The sequence below is a fragment of the Capricornis sumatraensis genome, chromosome 8 (assembly GCF_032405125.1).
Source record: "Capricornis sumatraensis isolate serow.1 chromosome 8, serow.2, whole genome shotgun sequence".
Taxonomy (NCBI): Eukaryota; Metazoa; Chordata; class Mammalia; order Artiodactyla; family Bovidae; genus Capricornis; species Capricornis sumatraensis.
The window spans coordinates 101,762,813-101,787,449 of record NC_091076.1 but is presented as its reverse complement, the minus strand read 5'-3'; the positions used below and the strand labels follow the sequence as shown (position 1 = coordinate 101,787,449).

The following is a 24,637-nucleotide window of genomic DNA, read 5'->3' as shown; positions in this document are numbered from 1 at the left end:
TCCGCTCCAAATCTCCCAGGTGAAAGGTCCCCTCCCAGGAAGGAGAGGGACATTCTTATCACCAGAGGCAGGGGTCGAGAAGGCTGTGTGAGGAAAGCTCGATCTGGTTTCACTATTTACTACACACAGTCCAAACCTCTCTTGTCTTATCAGTTCTTCACAAATTCATTGTTTCTTTCTCTAATAGGTATAAAGCTTTAGTTCTGGCCACTTCTTTGGGTCTCCACTCTCTAGTGAAAGGTCCCCTCCCTGTACGTGTAGAAGTGAAAGTCGATCAGTCGTGTCCGACTCTTGGCGACCCCATGGACTATACAGTCCATGGAATTCTCCATGCCAGAATACTGGAGTGGGTAGCCTTTCCCTTCTCCAGGAGATCTTCCCAACCCAGGTCTCCCGCATTGCAGGCGGATCTTTACCAGCTAAGCCACAAGGTAAGCAGGTACGCGGAGTAACTCAGTAAAATATGTACACATGGCTTTTCTCCTGCAGATCTGTGTTTGTCAGTGTAACTTTCAGATCCCGTTAGAAGCTCGCGGCTACGTCAGAAGACCCCCTGATGGCTGGCTGCCGCTCTTCCAGCGCAGCTAATGCACAGCTAGGCCTCCGGCCACCAGATGGCGGTGTCCAAGAGCCTCAGCAAATGCTACCACGGCGACGACGCTGGCATAGCGCCTGCGCGCGGCGCTCCGGAAGTGACGCTACAGGAAGGGGGCGCTCCAGGCAGCGCCATGGCCGGAAAGGCGGCTGGAAAACCGCTTGAGGAAATCTTGTTGGACTGGAAACGGTAATGAGGCAGGGGACGCGCAAAGTCCGGGGATTGGAGCGACGTGGTTCCCCGCGGACCTCCGACTTCATAACCCCTAATTTGGGGCCCCAGGGGCCTGGGCCTGCTTTTGGCTTGCGGGCGAAAGGGCTGTAGCTTCCGGGACCGCGTCTGGGTCTCAAGGGAGGGAGGGACTTCCAGACCAGGTGGGTCCCTGGTAGAGCTTCGACTCCCGGGCCTGGAATCCAAGTGAGGGCGGCCGCAGCTGGACCGCGGGGTGCGGGGCTTCTGGGCTGGGCGGACCGCCGGACCTGTTTCTACTCCCAGGGAGCAAGCCTCGTTGAAGGCCCGTGTTGTGGACCTGGACACGGAGGCTTGGCAACGGGACCCCGCCTTCTCAGGCCTCCAGAGGGTCGGGGGCGTGGACGTGTCTTTTGTGAAAGACGACAGTGGCAGCGCCTGCGCCTCCCTGGTGGTGCTCAGCTACCCAGAGCTTGAGGTAACCCCTAGGGGACTCTGGCCAGGGGCCTCACCGCTGCGTCCCCGTGTGCATTAGTGAGAGAGGCGGGACTCTGGACAGGGAACAGTGCCAGAGTAGAACCCCGCTTCTCCTCTTGTGGGAGTTCACTAATAAATTGGAAAGCTTTTGAAGAAAAGAGGAGGGGAACAAAAACTGACTAGATTCTGTGACCTAAACCCAAATTAACTAATATCTCCAAGTTAGGCAGTCATCTTTTGCTCCCCATCTCAGGAACCTACAGCAACATACACTCAAGTTGCCCAAGACGCTAGAAATCTCTGTCTTCCCATCCCCCTCAGCTGGTCACACACTAACTACATTTTTTCCACCACCTAAAATCACTGGAGTCTGTCCCCTTGTCTTTATCGCTGCTGCCCCTTCTTGGCTGTACCACTGTCACCTCTTAAGTAGATGACAGGCAGAATCTTCCCCGGGTCCTTTCTCCATGCTGCCAACAGAGCAGTTTTCCTAAAAAGCAAATGTGAGCAGTCACCACCTAGTCCAGTTAAAACACTTAAGTGCCCATCCTGTGATCGCATAGTAAATAAAAATAACACTAACAAGGCATAAAGAGATCTCTAGTCTTTCCCATTCTGTTGTTTTCCTCTGTTTCTTTGCATTGATCGCTGAAGAAGGCTTTCTTATCTCTTCTTGCTATTCTTTGGAACTCTGCATTCAGATGCTTATATCTTTCCTTTTCTCCTTTGCTTTTCGCCTCTCTTCTTTTCACAGCTATTTGTAAGGCCTCCCCAGACAGCCATTTTGCTTTTTCGCATTTCTTTTCCATGGGGATGGTCTTGATCCCTGTCTCCTGTACAATGTCACGAACCTCATTCCATAGTTCATCAGGCGCTCTATCTATCAGATCTAGGCCTTTCAATCTATTTCTCACTTCCACTGTATAATCATAAGGGATTTGATTTAGGTCATACCTGAATGGTCTAGTGGTTTTCCCTACTTTCTTCAATTTGAGTCTGAATTTGGTAATAAGGAGTTCATGATCTGAGCCACAGTCAGCTCCTGGTCTTGTTTTTGTTGTCTGTATAGAGCTTCTCCATCTTTGGCTGTAAAGAATATAATCAATCTGATTTCGGTGTTGACCATCTGGTGATGTCCATGTGTAGAGTCTTCTCTTGTGTTGTTGGAAGAGGATGTTTGCTATGACCAGTGCATTTTCTTGGCAAAACTATTAGTCTTTGCCCTGCTTCATTCTCCATTCCAAGGCCAAATTTGCCTGTTACTCCAGGTGTTTCTTGACTTTCTACTTTTGCATTCCAGTTCCCTGTAATGAAAAGGACATCTTTTTTGGGTGTTATTTCTAAAAGGTCTTGTAGGTCTTCATAAAACCGTTCAACTTCAGTTTCTTCAGTGTTACTGGTTGGGGCATAGACTTGGATTACGGTGATATTAAATGGTTTGCCTTGGAGACAAACAGAGATCATTCTGTTGTTTTTGAGATTGCATCCAGGTACTGCATTTTGGACTCTTTTGTTGACCATGATGGCTACTTCATTTCTTCTGAGGGATTCCTGCCTGCAGTAGTAGATATATTGGTCATCTGAGTTAAATTCACCCATTCCAGTCCATTTTAGTTCGTTGATTCCTAGAATGTCGACATTCACTCTTGCCATCTCTTGTTTGACCACTTCCAATTTGCCTTGATTCATGGACCTCACATTCCAGGTTCCTATGCAATATTGTTCTTTACAGCATCGGATCTTGCTTCTATCACCAGTCACATCCATGTCTGGGTATTGTTTTTGCTTTGGCTCCATCCCTTCATTCTTTCTGGAGTTATTTCTCCACTGATCTCCAGTAGCATATTGGGCACCTACTGACCTGGGGAGTTCCTCTTTCGGTATCCTATTATTTTGCCTTTTCATACTGTTCATGGGGTTCTCAGGGCAAGAATACTGAAGTGGCTTGCCATTTTGAACTGTGGTGTTGGAGAAGACTTGAGAGTCCCTTGGACTGCAAGGAGATCCAACCAGTCCATTCTGAAGGAGACCAGCCCTGGGATTTCTTTGGAAGGAATGATGCTAAAGCTGAAGCTCCAGTACTTTGGCCACCTCATGCGAAGAGTTGACTCATTGGAAAAGACTCTGATGCTGGGAGGGATTGGGGGCAGGAGAAGAAGGGGACGACAGAGGATGAGATGGCTGGATGGCATCACGGACTCGATGGATGTGAGTCTGAGTGAACTCCGGGAGATGGTGATGAACAGGGAAGCCTGGTGTGCTGCGATTCATGGAGTCGCAAAGAGTCGGAAACGACTGAGCGACTGAACTGAACTGAACAAGGCATAAAGGCTCTTCATGATCTGACCCCTGCTTAATGTAACTCACAGGAGGTTCACCTCTGGCCACCACCCACGTTCATCACCCACTTCCCATTCTGGAGGACTTCAGCTTCCTGAAGCACTCCATGCTGTATCTGCCTGCCTGACCTTTGCAGTGATGTTTCCTCTCCTGGAATATTTTTCATCTGGCTAACTCCTCCTGATCTCTTAGGTCCTCCAGTAAGCCCCCGACCTCGTCCTACAAGACCAGGAGTTGCTCCCAGGATCCTCTCATTCCTCTTTATCACCTGGGATAGAATTGGCCTGTGTGTCTCCTGCACCAGAATGTAAACTCCACAATAGTAGAAACTGTACTCTCTTGCACACCAGTTGTAGCCTTGGCACTTAGCTTGATGCCTGGCACATAGAAGATGCTCAAATAGATGTGTGAATGAATGAACAGTGCACCCACCATTCCTTTGGAGTCAACAGCTCAGAAAGCCTTGGCTGAAGAAGAGCTTGACAAAGAAACTTCTGCTCTGTAGCTTCAGCATTTCCCCCTCCGTGCTCCACTGCCTGCTCCCAAAGCTGCCATCTTCCTGCCTCAGTGTCTTTGCACTTTACTCGAAAAGCTTTTAGTCAAAATTTAGCAGAAATATCTTAATACCTGACTCAGAGTTTGGTGAGGAATAATTGAGATCATGCATGGAAAGCAATTAACATAACGGGCCTGTGATAAGCCCTCAAAAAGTAAATGCTAAGCTACTGTTAATTCTTAGGACAGCTTATCATTTTTCAGTTCAGTTGTTCCCGTCGCTCTGTACCTTTCTCTACCTGCAGAATTAATCATCTTCTTATCCTAGGTCTCTGTTTTGCATGTGTTCTTACAGTACTTCTCACACTGTATTAAAGTTACTGATTTAAGAGATCCTCTCAGACCTTACAGCCTATTAGCAGAGCACTCTCCCTGTTACAGTAGTCAACTCCCCTTCATTGCAGTAATCATTTTGAAGAGTCTCTCCTTGTTTAGTTGCCAAGTCGTATCTGCCTCTTTGCAACCCCATGGACTCTAGCCTGCCAGGTTCTGCTGTCCATGGGATTTCCCAGACAAGAATAGTGGAGTGGGTTGCCATTTCCTTCTCTAGGGGATGTTCCCGACCCATCTCAAAGAAAAGAAGTTATTTTTCCCACCGTCTGTAGGTTCTCAAGAGTAGGGTTATACTGTATTTTTTTTCAGAACCCCAGAACTTGGATGTAGTCAGCACTTGCCATCCTATGCTATGGGTGCTTAGTCTAAGGAATGCTCTTATAAGAGTCTGGTCAAGTGACTTCCAAATGCCTGTCTATGATTCTGTGCAATCAGAGTCACCTGGAAGTGTGTTTAGAAATAAGATTTCATAGGCAAATCTGTAGAGTATTGTAGGCAAATCTGTAGAAAGTAGTGTTGTGGTTGCCAAGGGCTAGCGATTGAGATGGAGGGTAACTGTTACTGAGTATAAGAATTATCTAGGAGAGATTAAAATGTTCTAATGTTAGATTATGGCAATGGTTGAATGACTCTCTAAATACCAGAAATGGTTGAATTATACTCTTCAAGTAATTTTATGGTAGCAAATTATATCTCAATAAAGTTGTTAAAAAAAAGATTCCCGGGCCCCTCTCCATTTACTGTTATTTGCTTTGTTTTGACAATCCTTCCTGTGATTCCAGAGCAAACCCAGGCTGAGAGTCTCTGTTCTGCCATTCACACAGCCAGAAACTCTTTTCATCGTGCCTGACAAATTGTGGGCTCACACAGAGCCCATTCCATAATTGGAAGAGCATGTTCTTTTCCACATAGAGCTGAAATTTACTTGTTTGTTACTTCTGCTTTCTGGTGCAGAGTACAGGACAAACTTTTCCTGCCCTTCTCTGAAAACCCTCCTATTGGAAGACCATTGTGTGTTCTGAGTCTCACTGGGGTGATTCCCAGCTCCTTCTCTTGCTGCTGGCCCTCTGGCCCGCCTGCAGTGAGCAGGGCTCGTTTTTATATCCAGCACCCAGAACTGAATTGAGTACCTCAAGTGCAGTTCAGCCGTTTGGTTCATCCATTGGTGAGCCTGATGCTAGCTTAGGTTGAAACTTGCAGATCTTCACAGAGGTTATGGACCGTCCAGATCATGCCCACGTGCTAACTACACAATTGATTTTTCCCTTTCCCAGATTTGTAACTTGAGAATGTGCACACATACTGAAAAGTTGAAATAACACATTGAACACCTGTATTCCCTCTAAAGATTCAGCTGGTTTTGCAGTCTTCTCTGTGTGCACGCTGAGATTCAGGAGTATCTCCCAGAGCTTGTGAGAGCTCAGCAGACTTGTCCTAGAGTGACATTTTTCTGCACACTGGCGGTGTTGTCATCACACCTTAGAATGCACGTACATAATTCCATCACCCCTTTCATAACACATTTCCCCAGTGGTCCTTAATCTCTAAAATGTGTTCTCTGATCTGTAAGACTTTGACATATTTTATGTTAAATAATTACTGTTGCCAGTAGATGATTGCAGTGGGGATTTTTTTGTTGAGGGGGTTCCAGTATGTTGCCTGTTTACTTTTTTTCCACTAAGATACATCTTGAGTTCGCTCTTACATGTTTCCCCAAGTTCCCAGTTGGGTCTTTCAATGTGTGGGGTCAGATCACTTTTTATTTTGGGAACGTTTCTTAGATTGTGCTTTTAAGTGTTAGTTCTATTTATTATTTCAGCTCCACAGTTTTGTTTCTCTTTTTCAATCATACATATGCTGGGTTTTCTAACTTGCCAGGTTTTTTTATGGTTCTGTTTTTATTTCTGCCAGGTTGTGCTCTCTGTTAATTTCCCTCTGATGCACAACTGATTGAGGGCAGCATTTCATCAGCTCAAAAGCGTTGATCATTGCCTTCTGAGTTCTTGTAGATTTTGTGTACAGCCTCTCTCTGTTGACTTGTAAGTTATATTTAAAGAGGAAACTCAAGGGCTGGGGGTGTGGGTGGTTCGTTGGGTTTCTTAAGTCTTGAACTGTGACGTGTAGTCATGTTAATAAATGGTGTTCTTTTCTGAAGCAAAGATGGCCAATGTGTCTTCTGATTCTTTGATACTCTCGTTTCCAAAGGAGCTTACATTTCTGTCCTCACTGTCTTCTCCCTGAGTCCCCAGGGCATCTTCCTGGTAAGGCCAGGGCTGACCCCCAGATCTCATTCCGTCAGGCTCCCAACCAGTAGGCCCTGCCACACCCCTTGCCCTTGCCCCATCCCCACCTGCCTTCCCAGTGCGGGGCCTGGAGCTGGCTCTGTGAGTCTGGGCTGTTTATTTCCACATGTAGGTGCACACTGATGATTGTACTATGTCGTCTCCTGGTTACGTGGGCATGGGGCCAGGGGAGGTTTATCTCCTCTTCTGTGGATCTCTGGTTTCTGGAACTTATTCAGAGAGATTCAGACATAAGCAGCCACCATCAGCCTACGGGAACTCAGGCCACACTTCCCCTGTGTCCCTGTGAAGAGTCATTCTGTTGCATGGGGTTCAGCACTCCAGCCTGCTGGGGTCATTGGGAATTGAATTCTCCAGTCTGTCATCCACCTGGACCCTGCCCAGTCTAAATCACTGGCAGTTTTATGAGTCTCCTGTGAATCACTGATAAAAATATTGGAAGAACAAGCCCTTCCTCAATACTGTAATCCCTTCACTTGGACATGCCGTTATGACCCAGCTTAGAGGGAGAGGTGAAAGTATGATTTTGAAAGCTGTCACCAAGAGATCGGGGTGGGGGTGGCTAGTAACAATCCAGGACATTGGAGGTTTCTGGAGAAGTGTGCTTAGTGGGAAACATTCTCTACCTCAAGCAGGTCTGGCTCTGATGAAAACTCAAGGTTAAAGGACTTAGGGCTGCCGTCCTGTGCTCTGAGCAGGCCCTTTACCATTCTAATGAAGTGGAAACAGGAGCCCCTCTTCCATGCTGTGGTAGGACTTTGAGTTTGAAGAACAGTCTGCCAGAGCATGTGAAAACTGGATGGTCCCCAGCAGGTCTGCCTCAGACCTCTGGCCCCTACTCCTCCCAGCATCAGCCAGGCCTTTTAGCACATCTCTGGGGGTAACCCCCTTTCTCTGTCTGGGGTTATTTGCAATTGCAACCTCAGAATTTTTCCTTTTGGACTCTCCAGTCTCTAAGGATCTAGTTCTCTTCCAGACTGCCTCTCAGATCATGCCTGTCCTTTGTCTGAAATATTTGCACTCTCTTTTCATAAAGCAAGAGTTGCCCTTCTTGCTGTGTAGCCTCTATGAAGACCTGGCCTTTTCTTCCCCGAGGCTCCATCTCAGGAGACGCTGGCATCCTTATTCACAGGTTCTTCTTGTGCTTGGTCTTCTGTGAGCCTCCAGACGGGCTGGCAGCAGGGTGAGCAGGAAGACAGCAGCTCTGACTTAAAAAGGAGGCAGGCTGAAGAGGGCCTGGTACAGACCAGGTGTGGCCAGTGCCTTTGAAATGGCAGTATTTGAATCCCCACAACCCACCTGTAGGATGGATCACGTGTTCCTAGATACTGAGGAAGGGAAGGGGGGACTTGGGGTGCGCCTGGGAGATGGAGTGATAAGGATTGACAGATGAGGGCTGAGGGCGGGCAGGGGGAGGTGCCTGAGGCCGAGCATGCCTGGTGACCAGGTGCCTGGTGGCAGGTGCTGTATGAGGACTGCCGAATGGTGACCCTGACAGCCCCCTATGTTTCGGGCTTCCTGGCCTTCCGAGAGTTGCCTTTCCTGGTGGACGCAGTGCAGCAGCTTCGGCAGAGGGAGCCCTGCCTCATGCCCCAGGTAAGTACCTCACTGGGCTGGAGGGAAGGCCCTCCTCAGGCCTTGCCCCATTGCAGGGAGAGGTTCCATGAACTTCCTGGAGAAGTGCTTTTGCCTCAAGAGGGATAAGACCCAAAGAACTGGGTCCCTCCTCTTGCTCTGGGATGCCCCGGCCTGATGGACGTGAGGTGTTTCAGCTGACTGTGACTTTCCCCTGTGGCTCTTCCAGGTCCTTTTTGTGGATGGAAATGGGGTGCTGCACCACCGAGGTAATCCTGCTCCCAAGACGGCCCAGGAGGGTTGTAGGAGAGGGACCTGAAGGGGGCAGTCGCCTGCACCAGGCCATGGGCCCTCTGCTCCCTAGCCTGGCCCTGCAACTCCTGGTTTTGCTTTCCTTGTCAAGACCCCCTAGTAAACAGCCCTTGCTTCTCTCCACCCCTACCTCTTTCCTGCTTGTCTCTACTACGTGTGCTGGCCCAGCTCAGGCACCACCACCCAGTTTGGACACAGTGCTACCAAAAGTCGTCGACCTTGAGCTCAGCTGGGGCTTCCTTGGTGGCTCAGGTGGTGAAGAATCTGTCTGCAGTGCAGGAGACCTGGGTTTGATCTCTGGGTTGGGAAGATCTCCTGGAGAAGGGAATGTCAACCCACTCCAGTATTCTTGCCTGGAGAATTCCATGGACTGAGGAGCCTAGCGGGGTGCAGTCCATGAAGTTGCAAAGAGTCAGACACAACTGAGCGACTAACACTTTCACTTTTACCACTTGGAGCTCAGTTAGCCTGTCCCACTGGCGACCTGCCCTGTGTCCTAGGCAGACCCTTGCCTGAAACCAAGCGGGAACGGACACATGTGCCCCACCGACACAGGGGAACTTTGACCCAGGAGAAAACCACCAAGGGGAAGGGGCTGTCATACCCTCAGATATAAAGCTGGAGGTCAGGCAGCAGAGGGAGTCGAGGAGGGTTGGCATTGTGTTTTCAGTCCCTGCCCTGGGAGCCTGTGGGCCCAGAGCCACCCTGGATGCTAGTGCAGGACCAGCAGGCCAGCCCTGGGCCTTGACCCCAGTCACTGTTACCCTGGCCTCCTGGCAGGAACCCCAAAGAGCTGGGGCAGTTAGGGCAGAGACCCAGAGGCCTGAAGGTAGCCACAAACGGAGGGGAGGATGGAAGGTGCCAGAAAATGAAAGAAGCTAGTGAAACGTGTGAGCATGTTAATTGTAATTAGGCTCCTAATCTAGTCAGATGGAGGGAGGCATCCATCCAGCCTGCCAGCTGGGAAGTTGGGGAAGAGGGCCAGATTCAAGGTCAAGGTGGGGCTCTGAGGCCTGTACCCCCAGTCCTTGCCCACCAACAGGCCTCCACTGATGGGAAGCTCGGTGAGGCTCTAGTGTGTCCCCCACCCTGATTCCTGACTGCTGGGCTCACTGCCCCAGCCTCATCTTCCTTTGCCCCTGCAGGTTTTGGGGTGGCCTGCCACCTTGGTGTCCTCACAGACCTGCCTTGCATCGGGGTGGCCAAGAAACTCCTGCAGGTGGACGGGCTCGAGAACAATGCTCTGCACAAGGAGAAGGTGAGGGGGCCTGTGTGGCGCGGGACACAGACTGCCCTGCTGTGAGCCGGCTCCACTGAGACACTCTCTTCCCATCCTGGGTCACTGGCCAGAATGAGGAGACCAGAGTTGCTCGTGGGTGGTGGGCCATCTCTGGAAACCCGGAACTCCTCTCCTAGCCTCTGGGCACACGTTTGCCTCTCCTGCTCTGTCCACCTTGACCTGCGTGCTGCTGTGGTGCCCACTGGGAGCAGAGCCTGTAGGTACTGGGCATTCGGGGCCTGTGCAACGTTCCGTGCTTTTCCTCCCACGTGGAACTGGGGCACCTACCTGCCTGGGGCATCCCGTCCTCTGGGACCCTTTCCAGAGGGGGACAATGACATGCATGGCTCACCCACCTGGACAGCCGACTGGGAGCAGGGATCAATTGTGTCTGTCCTATCCTTCCAGCTCCCCATGCCTGAGTGGAGCCTGTGCGTGTTGAGTTAACAGGCTCCTGACCCACTCAGCGAGCCAATCCCTACCACCTGAGAAAGTTTGTCAGATTGAATCAGAAGTGCTCAAATTTGTAGCAGGAGAGAAAGCAGCAGGAAATAAGCAGCCTCGAGCAGGTTGTGGCCCTGTGTGTACACCATCCTGGCGCTTCCTCACCCCCAGCAGTGGGTGGGCTACTGCCCCGTCTCTGCTGCAGGGTTGAGAGGAGAGCATCTTGTCAGGGTGGGACAGTGCCGTAGGTGGTGCCCGGAAGCAGGACCCACTCACGGGATGGGCCCTTCCATCTCCTTGCTCAGCAACTGCTCATGGTTTGAAAATGAGCAGGCTTGCCTTCAGCCCTTCACCAAAAAAGGTATTCTCCAAGGTTTTTTTTTTTTTCCCTCTGTTTTCCAGATACAGCTCCTAAAGGCTGGAGGAGACTCATTTCCTCTGATGGGAGGCTCCGGGACCGTCCTGGGCAGGGTAAGTGGCCAGGGGTCTCTGCCCTGCTGAGGCAGACCCCTCAGCTGGGCCCTGGGTTAGCACCGTGTAATGTGTGTACCCCAGACCTTGCCACTCTGGCTGACCCTGCATCTTTACTTCCTCCTCTCCAAAACTGTGCTGAGGAGGCCTCTGTGTCCTCACTGACCCTATCCTGTCCCCAAGACAAGCAGCAGGAAGGTGCCCTGAAGGTGCCACCAGTCCCTGAAGCCCCTGCCCGCCAGCTGAGATGTGTCAGTCCTCTCACCCACGAAGCTTGCCCAGCACCCTGACCTTACCCTCTCTGTCACAGGCCCTGAGGAGCCACGACCACAGCACCAAGCCCCTCTATGTCTCTGTGGGCCACAAGATAAGCCTGGAGGCAGCTGTGCGCCTGACCCACAGCTGCTGCAAGTTTCGGATCCCGGAGCCTGTGCGCCAGGTGAGTGGGCTGCCAGGTGGGTGGGCTAGCGCATAGCACCTACTTTTCCTGTGCCCTTGGGCTTAAGAGCTTGCCACAGGCACCTGTGGGAGAGTCTGTTTGGGTCACATTGGGCTCTGGAGGGGAGGAGAGGGGCCTGGAAGGTACAGAGTTCCCAGGACTCATCCTGGAGCCCTGCACTGCCTGGCCCTGTGTTCAGCTTCTCAGCCTCCTGCACCCTGGGTCACTGGGTGAATCAGCTGATGTCAGCTCAGATGCCAGCCCTCTGAGGGCCCAAGCTGCCCAGCTGGCCTGGGAGGGAGCAGCTGTCCTCGGCTGGGGGGCCCCTGCAGGGCCACTGGGCACAGCTGAGGAAGACTTGTGCCAGAAATGCCAATCAGGCCACACCAGGCACGTAGCACCAACTTGAGGCCAAAGGGGATCAGAATTCTCATGGACAAGTTGGCCCAGCCAAGAAAAAGCTTGGTCTGCTGTGCAGGAGATAGAACCTTATGCAAGATGCCCTTGGGCCACCTTGCTGTCTTGGCCGCAAGGAGGTACCCAGCGGGTACAAGTTCCTGGAAGCCCGTGAGTCGAGGATCTGTGGGAAGCTGCCTTCAGGGAGAGGCCTGCTGGAAGAGGGAGGGCAAGGGCAGTCCAGGCCCGAGGATCAGCATTTACAAAGACTGTAGGGCAGGAAGGAGTTTGATGCCCAGAAACTAAGGGGAATGTATGGCAGGAGCCCTGGCCTGGGGGAGCAGGTGGAAGTCGGTGCGCGTTGCGGCAGGTCTTCAGGTTTACCACAGGGCTTTGGGTGTGATTTGGGAGGGAACTCTGTCAGATTTGCCTTCCCAGCAAGGTCTGTGGCCTGTGCTGCTTCAGCTGGAGGCAACCTGGCCTAGGGCCCACCCAGTCTCTCAGCTTAGCACCAGCTGCTTTGCATACCCCGAGAGCCTGGGGTTTGGGGCCTCCCGGCTGCTGGTGTACAGGGTGGCCTCCAGGTGGCAGCAGTAGCATGCACACGACTGTTTAAGCCCACGCCGGCAGCTCCAAGGGCTCCACAGAGCCTAGGCTCCTAGGGTGACTTCAGGTAGACGTGCTGAGCCCACAGCCTCAGCCTCACTCCCTCCCTCCCCACACAGGGTTTGTAAATGCATAGGTTCTCAAGCTTGTGGCATGTGTCCTGGCCCCAGAAAACCTTTCCTGTCCCATTCCCACCCACCTGTGCATCCTTGTCGGCAGAGGTTGGGGCAGGAGTGGGGCTGGGAACGAGGACAGAAGATTTCTTCCCAGGCTCTCAGAACCAGAGACTCCACTGAGCTGGTACTATGGGCAGGTCTTTGTCCATCTACCTCTCTCCTTGCCCCAGAGTGGATGATCACTGTGTCCTTGCAGGTGGGGGGATACCCCATAAAGTGCCATCAGCCCCTCAGAAGTGGGCAACACTGTGTGTGTACTCTTGAGAAAAATCAAACACCTGCATCCAGGAGCCCACCCACCCTGTTGCTTCCAGGAAAGGGGGTGGGATTCCTTCCAGTGGCACTGGCCATCTCTTGATCTATCTTCTTCCTGGGCCCACTCACCTGTGTACATTTTGCCCTCCTGACTTAATTCTGGAAGCTCAGAGGAGAAGCTGAGAGAGGGGTTTAAGGCCGGCTCCGTTGGTCACAGGCCCTTTGTCCCCCGGCCAGGCCAGGTTGCTTTAGGGGAAGGGAGGTGGTACTGCCTCACGTCTCCAGGGCCTTTCCCACCTGGATACCCTGCTGCCCACCCTGCCCACTTGCCCGTTCACTCTGAAATAGAAGCAGTCAGGAGGATTAGGTGTTGTGTCCTGTAGTCTTGTGGCCCGAAGTGGGGCTAAGCCCACTAGAGGTGGGATCAGGGGCCTCCCTGAGGCCAGGCCCCCTGGAAGGGGGTCAGCCAGTGGGAGAAACCAAGCGGAAGGTTTCTGGGGGCCCCTCTCAGGCCTGATCGCTTCTCTCCAGGATGTGTCTGATACTAGCCTGTGGCCCACAAGCCCCCTTTGATTCTGGTGACTCTGCGGAACTTTCCAGACACTTCCCCACAGACAGAGTTAACAGCTAACACTACCCAGCGTTAAGCATTAGTCGCTTAGTCTTGTCTGACTCTTTGCGACCCATGGACTGTAGTGTCAGTCCATGGAATTCTCTAGGCAACAATACTGGAGTGGCCATTTCCTTCTCCAACGCTACCTAGAGAGCCAGATGAACCAAAAGTGGGGACAGACAAGCTGGGCTGAGGATAACCTTCAGAGAAGAGAGTTTTAGCAGGAAAAACATCAGCTCAAGCAAAACATACATGGAAGCACAAGCTATAAGCCCACTGAAAGCCAGCTGAAACAGGAGTGGGGCACCCAGCCGATTCCCTTAGGCCATCAAGCACCTTGACCAGAGGGCCTGGGCATCCTGGCACCCACACATGATGGGGCTGCTGCTTCTTGTCCTAAAGGTCAGGCCCCTGTGGGCTTTCCCAGGAGAGGCCACCCTTCTGGGTGAGGACTGGTCCAGAGGCCAGCATGGGACCCCAGCTACCGCCTCTCACTCTAGCCCTCCTCCCCAGGCTGACATCCGCTCCCGAGACTACATCCGCAGGACCCAGGAAGTCCAAGGGGTCCCTGCCCCGCAGTCGGGGAGGTGAGTGTTGGGCTGGCTGGGTCATGCCCACGTGGGGCCATTTCTGGTGGCTGGGCCTCTCTCAGTTGTGATGCTGCAGCTCAGGCCAGACATGCAGGGCCAGGCAACAGACGCAAAGTTCCTGAGGGGACAGGAGAGAATGCTGGGCACCGGTGTGGACTCCATGTTCAGTGCGAACTCTCCAGAAACCCTCAGTCCACTGCTTACCTCCCGCCCTGGCAGCCTCCAGCTTACCTTGGTCCATTTGTCTGTGAGGTCCTTGGGTTCCACAGAAAGGGCAAGGGAGTCAGATGGTCTCAGCTCACAACCTGGTTCTGCACCAGCTGTGTCGTTTGCTCTCTCCAGGCCTGTTCCCTCACCTGTGTGGTACACATTAATTCTCATCGTGCCGTGTGTGTGCAGGAGCTGCTTGCTTAATCCTGACAGCACTTCCATAAGACAAGCACTGTGCTCACTTCGCAGATGAGGAAACTGAGGCAACGAGGTGGCACCCAGCAGCTCCCATGTCAGGCCTGTCCTCTCCTGCTCGGAGCCCTTGGCAAGCACAGCGTTTCCTCTGTGTTCCCTTCCCCTCCTGGCCTGCACTTGGCTAAGCTGCTTTGAGGACTAGGGGGGACCCCTGAACTCTCCCAGTGGTAGGGGTTGGCCATCAGGATCTGCCTTGCCCTCTGACCTGGGTCCTCAAGCCCCTAAGGATCCAGGTTGGCTCAGCTTCCAGAGACCATCTGGGAAGTGAGGAGGGCTCTGGTGTTTGATGCTGTCATTTCTTGATGTCATTACCAGGAGCAAGGAGGCACAAAGGCCAAAGGCGTGCCCCCAAGGAGTCTCAGAAGAGCCTGCAGGTAAGGATGGGCTCCTTGAAGCCCAGAACTGAAGCCCCTAGGCCCAGGAGCCCAGAGGCAGTAGGGCAAGGGCTGGGGGTGGCACTGAGCTAGATGCCAGGTAGACTCCTGGGCTTTCTGCTCCAGCTCATCTTTGGGGACTGAGGGAATGGCCTACAGAACAAGTAGGGCACCCATGCCCAAGGACATGGGGACGCAGCAGGTAGAGCCATTCTCAGATGAACTGGGGTGGCCACCTTCCCCTTCTGCAGTCATGGGGCCTAGGAGCCCAGAGCAAGCTCAGTGGAATACAGCTCCCATGGCAGGGCACCAGATCCAGAGAACCCGTGACATTAATTTCCCAGGAGCACAGGAAGGGATTCAAGGTTCGCAGGGAGTTTTCTGGTGTTTTTGTGTTCTGTTCTGCAAGTGCCCAGGTGGGCTTATGGCTACGAGACTATGCATACATCCACACCTTCTCCTGGCCCATCTGCTCCTCTGAGTGTACGTGCTGCTTTCACTTCGTGATCACTTGTAAACCAGGACCCAGCTCCCTGCCGACCTGAGCCACTCCTGCTTTGCCCAGGGAGGGTCTAGACTGGGGTGGCTGCTGTTGGGCTTGGCCCCTGGCTGCCCTGCCGGTCTCCAGCCTGTCTGCTTCTGGCACATGCAGGGCCAGGAGAAGGGCAGAAGAGCTGCATCTTAGCCTGGAAGAGGCTGAGCTTGGAGGAGACATACAGGGACAGTTTAGGCTGAAGGGATGGGTGCCAGGCGAAGGGCTGGAACTGGTGCCAGAGGGGTGGATGTTGGCATCTGTTGTCCTGGCCAGGGTCTGTGAGGATGGGCAGCCTCTGCGTTCAAGTGCCAATAGCTCTCCCCCATCCCTGCCAACTTGACGCACTCTGCCCTGCCAGCCTCTTCACCCAGAGGCCCAGCCTCAAAAGGCATCTCCACCTTGGGAAGCAGCTCTGCCTCATCCCTGACTCTGGCCCTTGACTGGCCATGCCCCTCAGTGTGAGCTAAATCCCAGGCCACACGGCTCCACCCACAGCCTCCAGTCCTCCACCTGCCAGCTCACCCCCAGGCCCCCAGGTTCCCTGAGAACTCTGGGATCTTTGCCGAGAGATGTGAAGAGTCTTTGAAGGCCTTTCTTGCCATTTATACTGCCTCTCAAGAAGGAGCTGCTTGTCATGATTTAACAGCCTGGCACAGAAACCCAGGGAAGCCTCAGGTCTTAGCACTCCCTCTGTTCTCTGCTCTGGTGTCTCTCCTTTCATTCATGATGAGAAAGTAGCTCTCTTCCAGGCCTGGGCTCCTAGGAGAAGCAAAGGGGACAAGTGAGCAAGGCATCCAGCTGTTTGGGGCTTGCAGGGTACTGTCCCCCGTCTGCTTAACCTCTGCTCTTGAAGCCCATTGTTAGGACATTGCAGTAGGAAACAGGACCATTCCAGGGTGGGGGGCTTCTGGGTACAGAGGACCTCCTGGGGTCAAGTGGCACCTGTGCTGGGTGCCACTCACATGCTTGTGGTCTCCATTCAAAGGCCTGCTGGGCAAGCAACTTCTGGCATGTTCCACAGGCACCTCCAAGGGGACTCCTGCAGGCGGGAAGGCCTGTGCCAGATTCTGATCTCCAGTCCTCCCCAGATGTCCACACTGGCACATCTTTCTTCTCACCTCCACTTCCACTGTCCACCCAGTCCTGGGACTGAAAAAATACCTGCTCATCACAGCTGGGGGTGCACAGGGAGCCCCACCTCACCCCACCCTTCCTAGCAGGCCCTGGGCCATCTGCCCACTCACCCCAGGCTCTGGGATATTGTGGCTTTGGAACTTGCACCTCTGTACCTGCAGCTTCTGACTTCCTTGTGCTGGCAGTGCCCCTCCTGCCTCGGGTCTGTGTCCTGCGACGATCTAGGCACTTGTTTGATCCAGTTCGGGGACTGAGTGTGAGGATCCATGTGGAGTCCATGCCGGCGGGGCACAGTCATTTCCCAGTGAATGAAGAATGGAGGGTGTACAGCACCAGCCGGGCTCCACACTGAGGCATTAGTGATCAGAGGCAGGGACAGCCTGGGATCAACCAGGGATCAAACCCACAGCCTCTGCATTGGAATGCAGAGTCTTAACCACTGAACTGCCAGGGACGTCGCCTTTCATTTTCTTGATTGCGTCCTTTGAGTGAAGGTTTTAAAATTTGATGAAGTTCAGTTTATCTATTTTTCATTTGTTGCTTGTGCTTTGGTGTCATAGCAATGAAACCATTGCCTAATCTGATGTCACAAAAATTTCCTCCAAGAGTTTTGTAGTTTCAGCACTTTCATTTGGATCTTTGACCCATTTTGAGGTAACTTTTGCATACGGATATTTTGGTCTTTTGTAATTCCATATGAATTTTAGAACCAGCTTATCCATTTCTCGCCCCCCCCGCCCAAAAGGCAGTTAGAATTATGATAGTGATTGCACTGATCAGTTTGGAGAGCACTGCTGTCTTAACAGTATTACCTCTTCCAGTCACTGAACTCAGGATCTTTTCACTTATTTATATCTTCTTTAATTACTTTTAACAATGTTTTGTGATTTTCCTTGAACATATCTTGTCCTTCCTTTGGTAAAATTTATTACTAAGTATTTTATTGTTTTTGATGCTGCTGTTTTATTTTTGAATTGCCCATTGAAAGTGTATAAAAATACAACTATTTTTGTATCTTATATCTGACAACTTTGCTGTACTCATTTATTAGCACTAATGTGTGTGTGCGTATGTATGTATGTATGTATAAGATCATGTTTTATGTGAACAGAGAAAGTTTTATTTCTTCCTTTCCCATCTGAATCTATCTGTTACAGAGGTAGAGAGACAGGTGCCTGATCTTGGGGGAGAAAGCTTTCAATCTTTCACCACAGAGTATGATGTTAGCTGTGGGTTTTTCAACCTTTATCAGCTTGAGAAAGTTTCTTCTATTCCTAGTTTCTCTGTGTTTTTATCATGAAAGGTTGTTGGATTTATCAAACGTTTTTTCTGCACCTTTGAAATGATCATTTTCCTTCATTCTGTTAATGTGATGTATTAGATTGATTGACTTTAATATTTTGAGCCACTCTTGCATTTTATCTTGGAATAAATCCCTCTTGGTCATAGTGTATAATCCTTTTACTATGCTGCTGAATTTGATTTGCTAGTATTTTGTTGAGGGCTTTTACATCTATATTCATAAGGGATACTGGTCTGTAGTTTTCTCATCTTGTGATGTCTTTGTCTGGCTTTGATATGAGGGTGATACTGGCTTCATAGAATAGTTAGGAAGTGCTCCCTCCTCTTTTCTTCTTTGGAAGAGTCTGAGAAGGATTGGTGTTGGTTCTTGTTAAACCTTTGGTAAAATCACAGTGAAGCCATCTGGCCCTGAGCTTGTCTTTGTTGGTAGGATTTTGATTACTGATTCAATCTCTTTGTTATCGGTGTATGAAAATTTTCTGTTCTTGAATCACTTGATAGTTTGTGTGTTTCTAGGAATTTGTCCATTTCATCCAGATTGTCTAGTGTGTTGGTGGCATACAATTGTTTGTGAAATTTTCTATTTCTATAAAGTTAGTAGTATTTCCACTTTGTTTACTGATTTTAGCAGTTTGAGTCAGTCTGGCAGTGAGTGGTTTTTCTAAGGAGTGCTCTTCCCACCCTCACAATGCCTCTGTAGTGCCCCTGGCTTGAGTGAGGAGTGGGAGGGCAGGGTCCACTGCAAGATTCAGACAGTCAGGACTCAGCCTAGCTCTGCTTTCAAGGGCTTTCATCTCTTCCCACAAGCCCCAAAGACTATAAATCCCACCCCATCAGAATCTATTTATGGCCCCACCTAAATCCTGGCCTGACCTCAGAGGTTCCAGGTGAAGCAGTTGAAGGATAGCAGAGATTGGGTGGGCTAAGTGGGGGCTTAAGCCTGTCATGGAAGGCTTATGGGTGGAGGTGGGGGTGGGGTGGGCATCTGAACTTTAAAGAGACTAGCTTCAGGTACAGCTTGGAGGAAGAGAATCTGTAGCAGTGCTCGGACCCATTGGTCCCTTGGTCCTGTCTCCTGGCCACACCAAGGCCATATCAGAGATGAAAGGAAGAGAGAGAACATGTCAGCAGCTTGCTGGGATCCCTGGCTCATGCCAGGGTGGTGGGTGTGGATATAGCCCTGAGCATCTCGGAGGGGTAGGCCAAGCTGGGGGTTCATGTGGAGGGGTTGGAAAGATGGGGGTAGCACTGAAGCAACTGAAGGGGGCCAACGTGGAGCCTGAGGGCCTGCTGGCTGGGGTCATTCATGGGAGAGCAGGAAAGCAGTGGGAATGGGGCGGGGGCTTGGGGGTGGCATGTCCTGCCTGCCTCTCCCCCTGCCCCCAGGGGCTCTGCCCTGCAGAAGGCTGCACAGGAGCCTTAAGTGCCGTGGTGTCTGGGCTCCTTCCCACAGAGCCTTAAAAATAGGGCCGAGATGATATCCATCTTCACAGACCACAGCCTGCCCCAGAACCAAGAATAAGTCTCGAAACACTCAATAATTCAAATCAGATTCAAATAGATCTTCCTGTTAGCCCAGCAGCCTCTGTGCCTCTTCCCCAGGTCCCCAGGGGCTGAGCCTGGAGGCTACCACAAGCTTGTGGGCAGGCCTGGCCATTCCAGGTCACATCCAGGGTCCTCATGGCACCTGCCTCCAGGACCCTAGTCTGCCCACCCTCCCTACTTTTGGAGCAGTCAGGAACAGAGGACACCCAGGCCTGGGAGTTCTTTATGATCAGGTCAAGGCCAGGCCACAGGGAGGAGGCCTGGCCATGTTCCTAGCTGCCCCAAGGATCCCTCCCCTGTGCCTTTACTTTCTGATCACAGGTATTGACCTGTTTGAGCTTGTGTCTGAGGCAGGCTCCTTGGCCCCTTTGATCACACCTCCTCCCCACTCCTAGGGTCTCAGCCCTCCAGGGCTCAAGGGTCAGTCTGGGCTGCAGGGGAGCCAATCCCCCAACTTAGACCCCAGTCACTGGTACACACACAGCCCTTGAGGTCTGCTTTCCTCCCCTGGAAGGGTTCCCTAAGGGGCTTCACCTGGGGCTCTGTGGTCTGATGGGGACACCTGGGGACAAGGAAGCAGGGCCCTGGGTTCCAGCCTAAGACCTCTGCACTTGCTGGGTTGGGGGAGGTGGGGGTTCCTCATCAGCCTGGCCCACCCACTGCAGGTTTGGCCCAGCCCCAGTAGTCCCTGTTGCACTGCCCTGGCGAGGCTCTGCATGGAGTTTTACCAAATTATTAATTAAAGGCACAGGCATGCGGCAGCGCTGACATCCAAATGAATAGTACACTGGGTAATTAGGAGAGGTGTCATGGAAATGATGGAGCACAGCCCACTGTCCCCATTTCACCTCCCTGGGAAACAGGAGCAACTTCTGGATTTCCTACCATGATGGGCAGCACTGGGGGCAGGGTAGGGAATGCAGGAAGTAAGGGCCAGGGGCACAGTTGTTGCTTGTGGACAGGGCTGGGTGCCCCCCAATCTGATTCCTCTCCACCCAACCAGCAGAAGACCTGGGAAGGGGGCAGGGAAGGTGGGAGGCAGGCTAGTGGAGGAAGAATGCAGTCCCAAGACAGACAGGTAAGCCAACCTGGATTAACTCAGAGACTGGGGAGACCGCTAGAGGCTCATGGTGGAGCAGGGGAGGACTGCAGCACATGGGGTCTGGGTCAGGGGTTCTTTTCAGGAAGAAGAGACAGCTCTCTAGGCCCTTTCTCAGGGCTGCAAGTGCCCAATGGAGAGCTGGGAGTGGAGAGCAGGCTGGGGTATTTTTGTCTTTTAGTTACTTAAAGTGCACTGGTGTTTTGGTGTTTTGTTGTGTGTGTTTTTTTTAAACCAGGGTTTTAAATATGCATAGTTTAAATAGTCAAACAGTAATGAAAATCCAGTAGATCCTAACCCACCCACTCCTCTCCTTTCTTGACTTCCCCTGCTCAAATGCAAAGTTTGGTTATTTCAGTTTTTAGGTTTTTTTTTTTTTTTCTTTTTCTTTCTTTTTTTGTTTTTTGGTGTGGGGGTTGTTTTTTTCATATTTACTTCTAAATTCCATGCTAATGTTGCCTTTCTTTTTTTTTTTCTCTTCCTTCTTTTTTCCCCTAGAGTTTGAAATTATCCATTGATTTCCTGCTATGGGAGTTGAGAGTTTGTTTCCTCTCACATAGCCCCCCACACACTTTCCTTCATCTTCTCATTTTCACTGAATCAGAATTCAATGTCTGCATTATTCTTTCTTGGCACATACTATTCTTAGCTGAGTAATGTAATATAGTTACATCTCCATTTTTGTACAACCTCTTGTTTTTCCTGCACTTGATAATTTCCTTATGTTTTTGGTTTGGTTATTTTCTGTGTATCCATTAGTTATTCTCAAACTCTGCAATAGAAATATAAATCCCTTTTTGGTACATTAAAAGCATCAGGCCATCTTGAATTAATTTTTTTTCTTGGAGCCTGTGGTAGCCAGCTTCCAAGATGGCCTCTTGGGGCTGATATAACCCCCTGGCCACATTGAACCAGGTCCATCTGTGTGACCTGTATGAAGGTGCAGAAGTGAAGGTGTGTCACTTCTGATGATAGGCCTAAAACACACTGGGACTTTTTTCTTGATGGTGTCCCCACCCTCCCTCTTCCCGCTCATTATTCACTTTGAGAAGTGAGCTGCCGTGTTATAAACTGCTCTGTGAAGTCCACATGGCAGAGAACTGATCCCACCTGCCAGTCACCATATAAGGGTGCCATCTTGGAAGTACACCCCCCAGCCCTTATCAAGCCTTCAGGTGCCCCTGGCCCTGGCCATCGTCTTGACTACAACTTCATAAGAGACGCTGAGCCAGAACCAGCTAGCCCATCTGCTTCCAGGTCCCTACCCCTCAGAAACTATGAGAGAATATACCTTTGTTCTGAATAATATTTTAGTCCACCAAAGCGTAACTAATATTGTGTCGCTCCTTCTGTACCCACCTGACTCAATTGCCTTGTGTACCTGATGCACATCCAGCACCAGGGACCTCTCTCACCCTCATCTCACTCCTATGTTGTTCCTTTGTTATAATGGATGCATTATCTGATTTCTTCTTCAGAACCACAACTCCACCCTAACACCACCCTAGAAACTGGGCAAGACCAGGAAAGGGGAATTTTTAAGTACCCAGAAGTGTCTTTGTTTCAAGACACAGGACACTGTGACATCTTTCAGGAGTCTGTCCACAGCCTCAAGATGCACCTCATTGTCCTGTGTCTCCTAGGTGGGTGGGAGATCTCTGTTTCCTCCTCTGGGCCTTCAGTGTTGTGTGGGGGGAAGTCACTGCTGTCCCCGGTGCTGAACTCAATGCCATCCTGTCAGCCTGGGCTGCCAGCCCAAGATGCTGGATGGCCTCCACTCTAGCTTCCTCCTCTTCCACCGGGATCCCCTCTGTCCAGGTCTTGCCTTTCTGCATTGGGCTGTCTTCCTGCCCAGGACTTCTCACTCTTGTGAGCAGACCTCACCTGGGCTCTGCAGACAAGCTTGAATCCTGAAGTAAGGGCCTGTAGGTGTTTGAGCTGAGAGCTCTCTGGATTACATGTGACAAAACCCAACTTAAACCACCTTAAGCTAATAATAGGGGCTTGTTAGTTCACTCCAGGGCAGAGCTGGCTATGTGTGGCCTGGCTGCAACACACGTCTGCCCTGTCCCTTTGACCCAGGGGGCCTCCCCTCTGGATGCTGGATAGCTGGCAGCAGCCCAGGCTTTCTTTCTCCCCTGTAGTGTTCCCGGGCGAAGTGTGTCCCTCTGTCCCAAAGACTCCACTTAAAAGCCCCAGGCCTAGGTTCTGAATAGACTGTGATCATTGCTTAATTTGATCACTGTGGCTGGAAGGGAGGGGGGACCAGGTGTCCAACCTGGAGCCAGGGAGTGGAGTCAGCCATAGCCCACCTCATGGAGGGGCATTCCTCTGTGGACAGTGAGAACACTGTCATCAGAAGAAGGTGCACCTGGTTGGAGAAACCAAGGGAAGGGGATGCCAGGCTCTCTCAGGACATTCCGTTCCTAAACCCCTCAGAAAGCACCATCTCTTCCCAGCAGCACCCCATCTTGTCTCCGGGTAATTCTCTTCCCATGCCAGCAGGGAATAGCATGATTAAGCCTTCATTATTAACTTGCCAGTCTTGTTTCTGGGGCACAGACGTTAATGGCTTAGGGGACCCAGTTGGCATATAACGAGGTCTCCATGACAAATTACTTGGGTATCAATTAACTATCTAGGGAAATGTCAAGCAGGATCCGTCATGCTGGCGACGAGGGACAGCCAGTTAACTCAGAGCAGTTAATCCGATCCAGGCCACGCAATCGCCTGCCTCAGCCTCCAGCAGGGCTGGGAATGAGAAAAAGGGTCTGGGGTGTGGGGCGGGCCGGGCCTGGCCTCCATCTCTCCGGGACACACTTCTGCAGTCATGCCGGTGCACTCAGACCATGGCTGTCACCTAGCAGCCTGACTCTGTCCGTTCCTTCATTCATTCCACAGCCACCTGCTAGGTCGGGCCTGAATCAGTCACTGCTGGTCAGGGGGTGGGACATGCTAGGAAAGGACAAATGTGCAGGTGCCCATGACTTGTGTAGCCTCTGCAGGATCCGAGATGCATGATAAGAGCAACCTCAGGGCATGGTAAACTCTACAGGGGTGAGGGCAGGGCAGGGAGGTAAAGGAGGAGTGACCGGGCCCTGGGTGGCAGTCAGGTGGCAGGCACCCAGGGCAGGGCAGACACAGAACAGCACCCTGGGCCAAGTGCTCGGAGCCTCTGGCAACGTACTGGCAAACCTGAGCAGAATTCAGCTGCCTGACTCTTGAGCTGTAAAACTTGGAGACAGTTGCTTAAAACTTTTCTAAGCCTGTTTTCTTACCTGTAAAATAGGGCTAATAATCCCAGTTCCCAGGAGTTTTGTGAAAGTGAAAGGGGCCCTGTGTAGATGTCCCTGGCCCAGTGCGGGTGCTGAGTTTGTCTCCATCCTCCTCCCTGCAGGTGAAGCCTGGGTCCCCCGCTGTCTAATGGGGGGCTCGGATGGAGCGCATGCTGGGGAGAGGCACAGGTTGAAGCATTTGGCCCAGGAGGAGGGTATTCTGGAGGAGGTGGTGTGAGCTGGCCAGCGGGCCCGCAGGCAGAGACAAGGCTGAGAGGCAGGGCTCATGGACTCCGGACACCCCCACACGGTCACACCCTGCCTTTTGGGTTTTGCTTGTTTTCAGGAAAGCATAGTGGTTACCTAGAGATGTGTCCCCCTGGTGAGGACCAGGGACCATGCTCTGATCCCACCCTCTTCCCATGCCTCTGCCCATGCCATCCCCCCACCTGCCTCACCCCTCTGGTAGTGGTGACCCAGTCCATGGTAGCCCCTACCCCATGTCTACTCAGCTGGTGATTGGCAGCTGCCATTTCCCAGCCCCCCAGCCATGGAGCCTCATGCTTATTCATGACACTGACATATGGCACCTCCATGGGGGGGCACAGGGGGATCGGAGCAAGCTGCCAATTGTGAGAGTGCAGCGTGTCCCCATTCGAGCCCTGCTGAAGCAAAACAAACGCAAGATGTGAGGGGAGCAGAGGCGGCCCGGGGGCGCGCGTGTGTGCCAGTGCTTGTGCTTGCCTGCACTGTGTGGGTGCTGGGAGGAGGGGAGAAAAGCAAAGGGTGAGGGTGGGGGGAGAGGGGTGCTGCGGGGCTTGTCGTGGCTCCTGGGGTCTCAGTTAACGGTGTTCTCGGAGGCCAAGCTCTCCATCCCTCTGCCCCAGACAGGCTGGCTGACACCGGCCTAAGACAGTTTCACCTCTCTCCCCATCACGTCTCACACGGGACACTGGGCAC

The 24,637-nt window shown here is 51.9% G+C and overlaps 1 protein-coding gene across 2 annotated transcripts; it reads left to right on the top strand.

The window, feature by feature from the left end:
• Positions 1-728: 728 nt before the first annotated feature.
• On the top strand, positions 729-17,177 carry ENDOV (endonuclease V). Of its 2 annotated transcripts, XM_068977767.1 has the most exons (10): positions 729-784; positions 1,091-1,262; positions 8,254-8,388; positions 8,597-8,636; positions 9,825-9,937; positions 10,805-10,873; positions 11,184-11,312; positions 13,872-13,936; positions 14,729-14,787; positions 16,344-17,177. In XM_068977767.1, the coding sequence occupies exons 1-10, from the start codon at positions 729-731 to the stop codon at positions 16,391-16,393; spliced, it is 888 nt and encodes a 295-aa protein (XP_068833868.1). In that variant the 3' UTR covers positions 16,394-17,177. The 2 variants fall into 2 exon arrangements, with proteins under 2 accessions (XP_068833868.1, XP_068833869.1); XM_068977768.1 differs by lacking the exon at positions 729-784 and having other exon boundaries at positions 1,205-1,262; positions 13,872-13,945.
• Positions 17,178-24,637: the final 7,460 nt, after the last annotated feature.

Bases quoted from the DNA above. Each gene is read 5' to 3' on its own strand.
- ENDOV (XM_068977767.1), top strand. From the start codon at position 729: ATGGCCGGAAAGGCGGCTGGAAAACCGCTTGAGGAAATCTTGTTGGAC. The intron at 785-1,090 runs GTAATGAGGCAG...TTCTACTCCCAG, and splicing joins ATCTTGTTGGACTGGAAACG to GGAGCAAGCCTCGTTGAAGG. The intron at 10,874-11,183 runs GTAAGTGGCCAG...TCTCTGTCACAG, and splicing joins CCGGGACCGTCCTGGGCAGG to GCCCTGAGGAGCCACGACCA.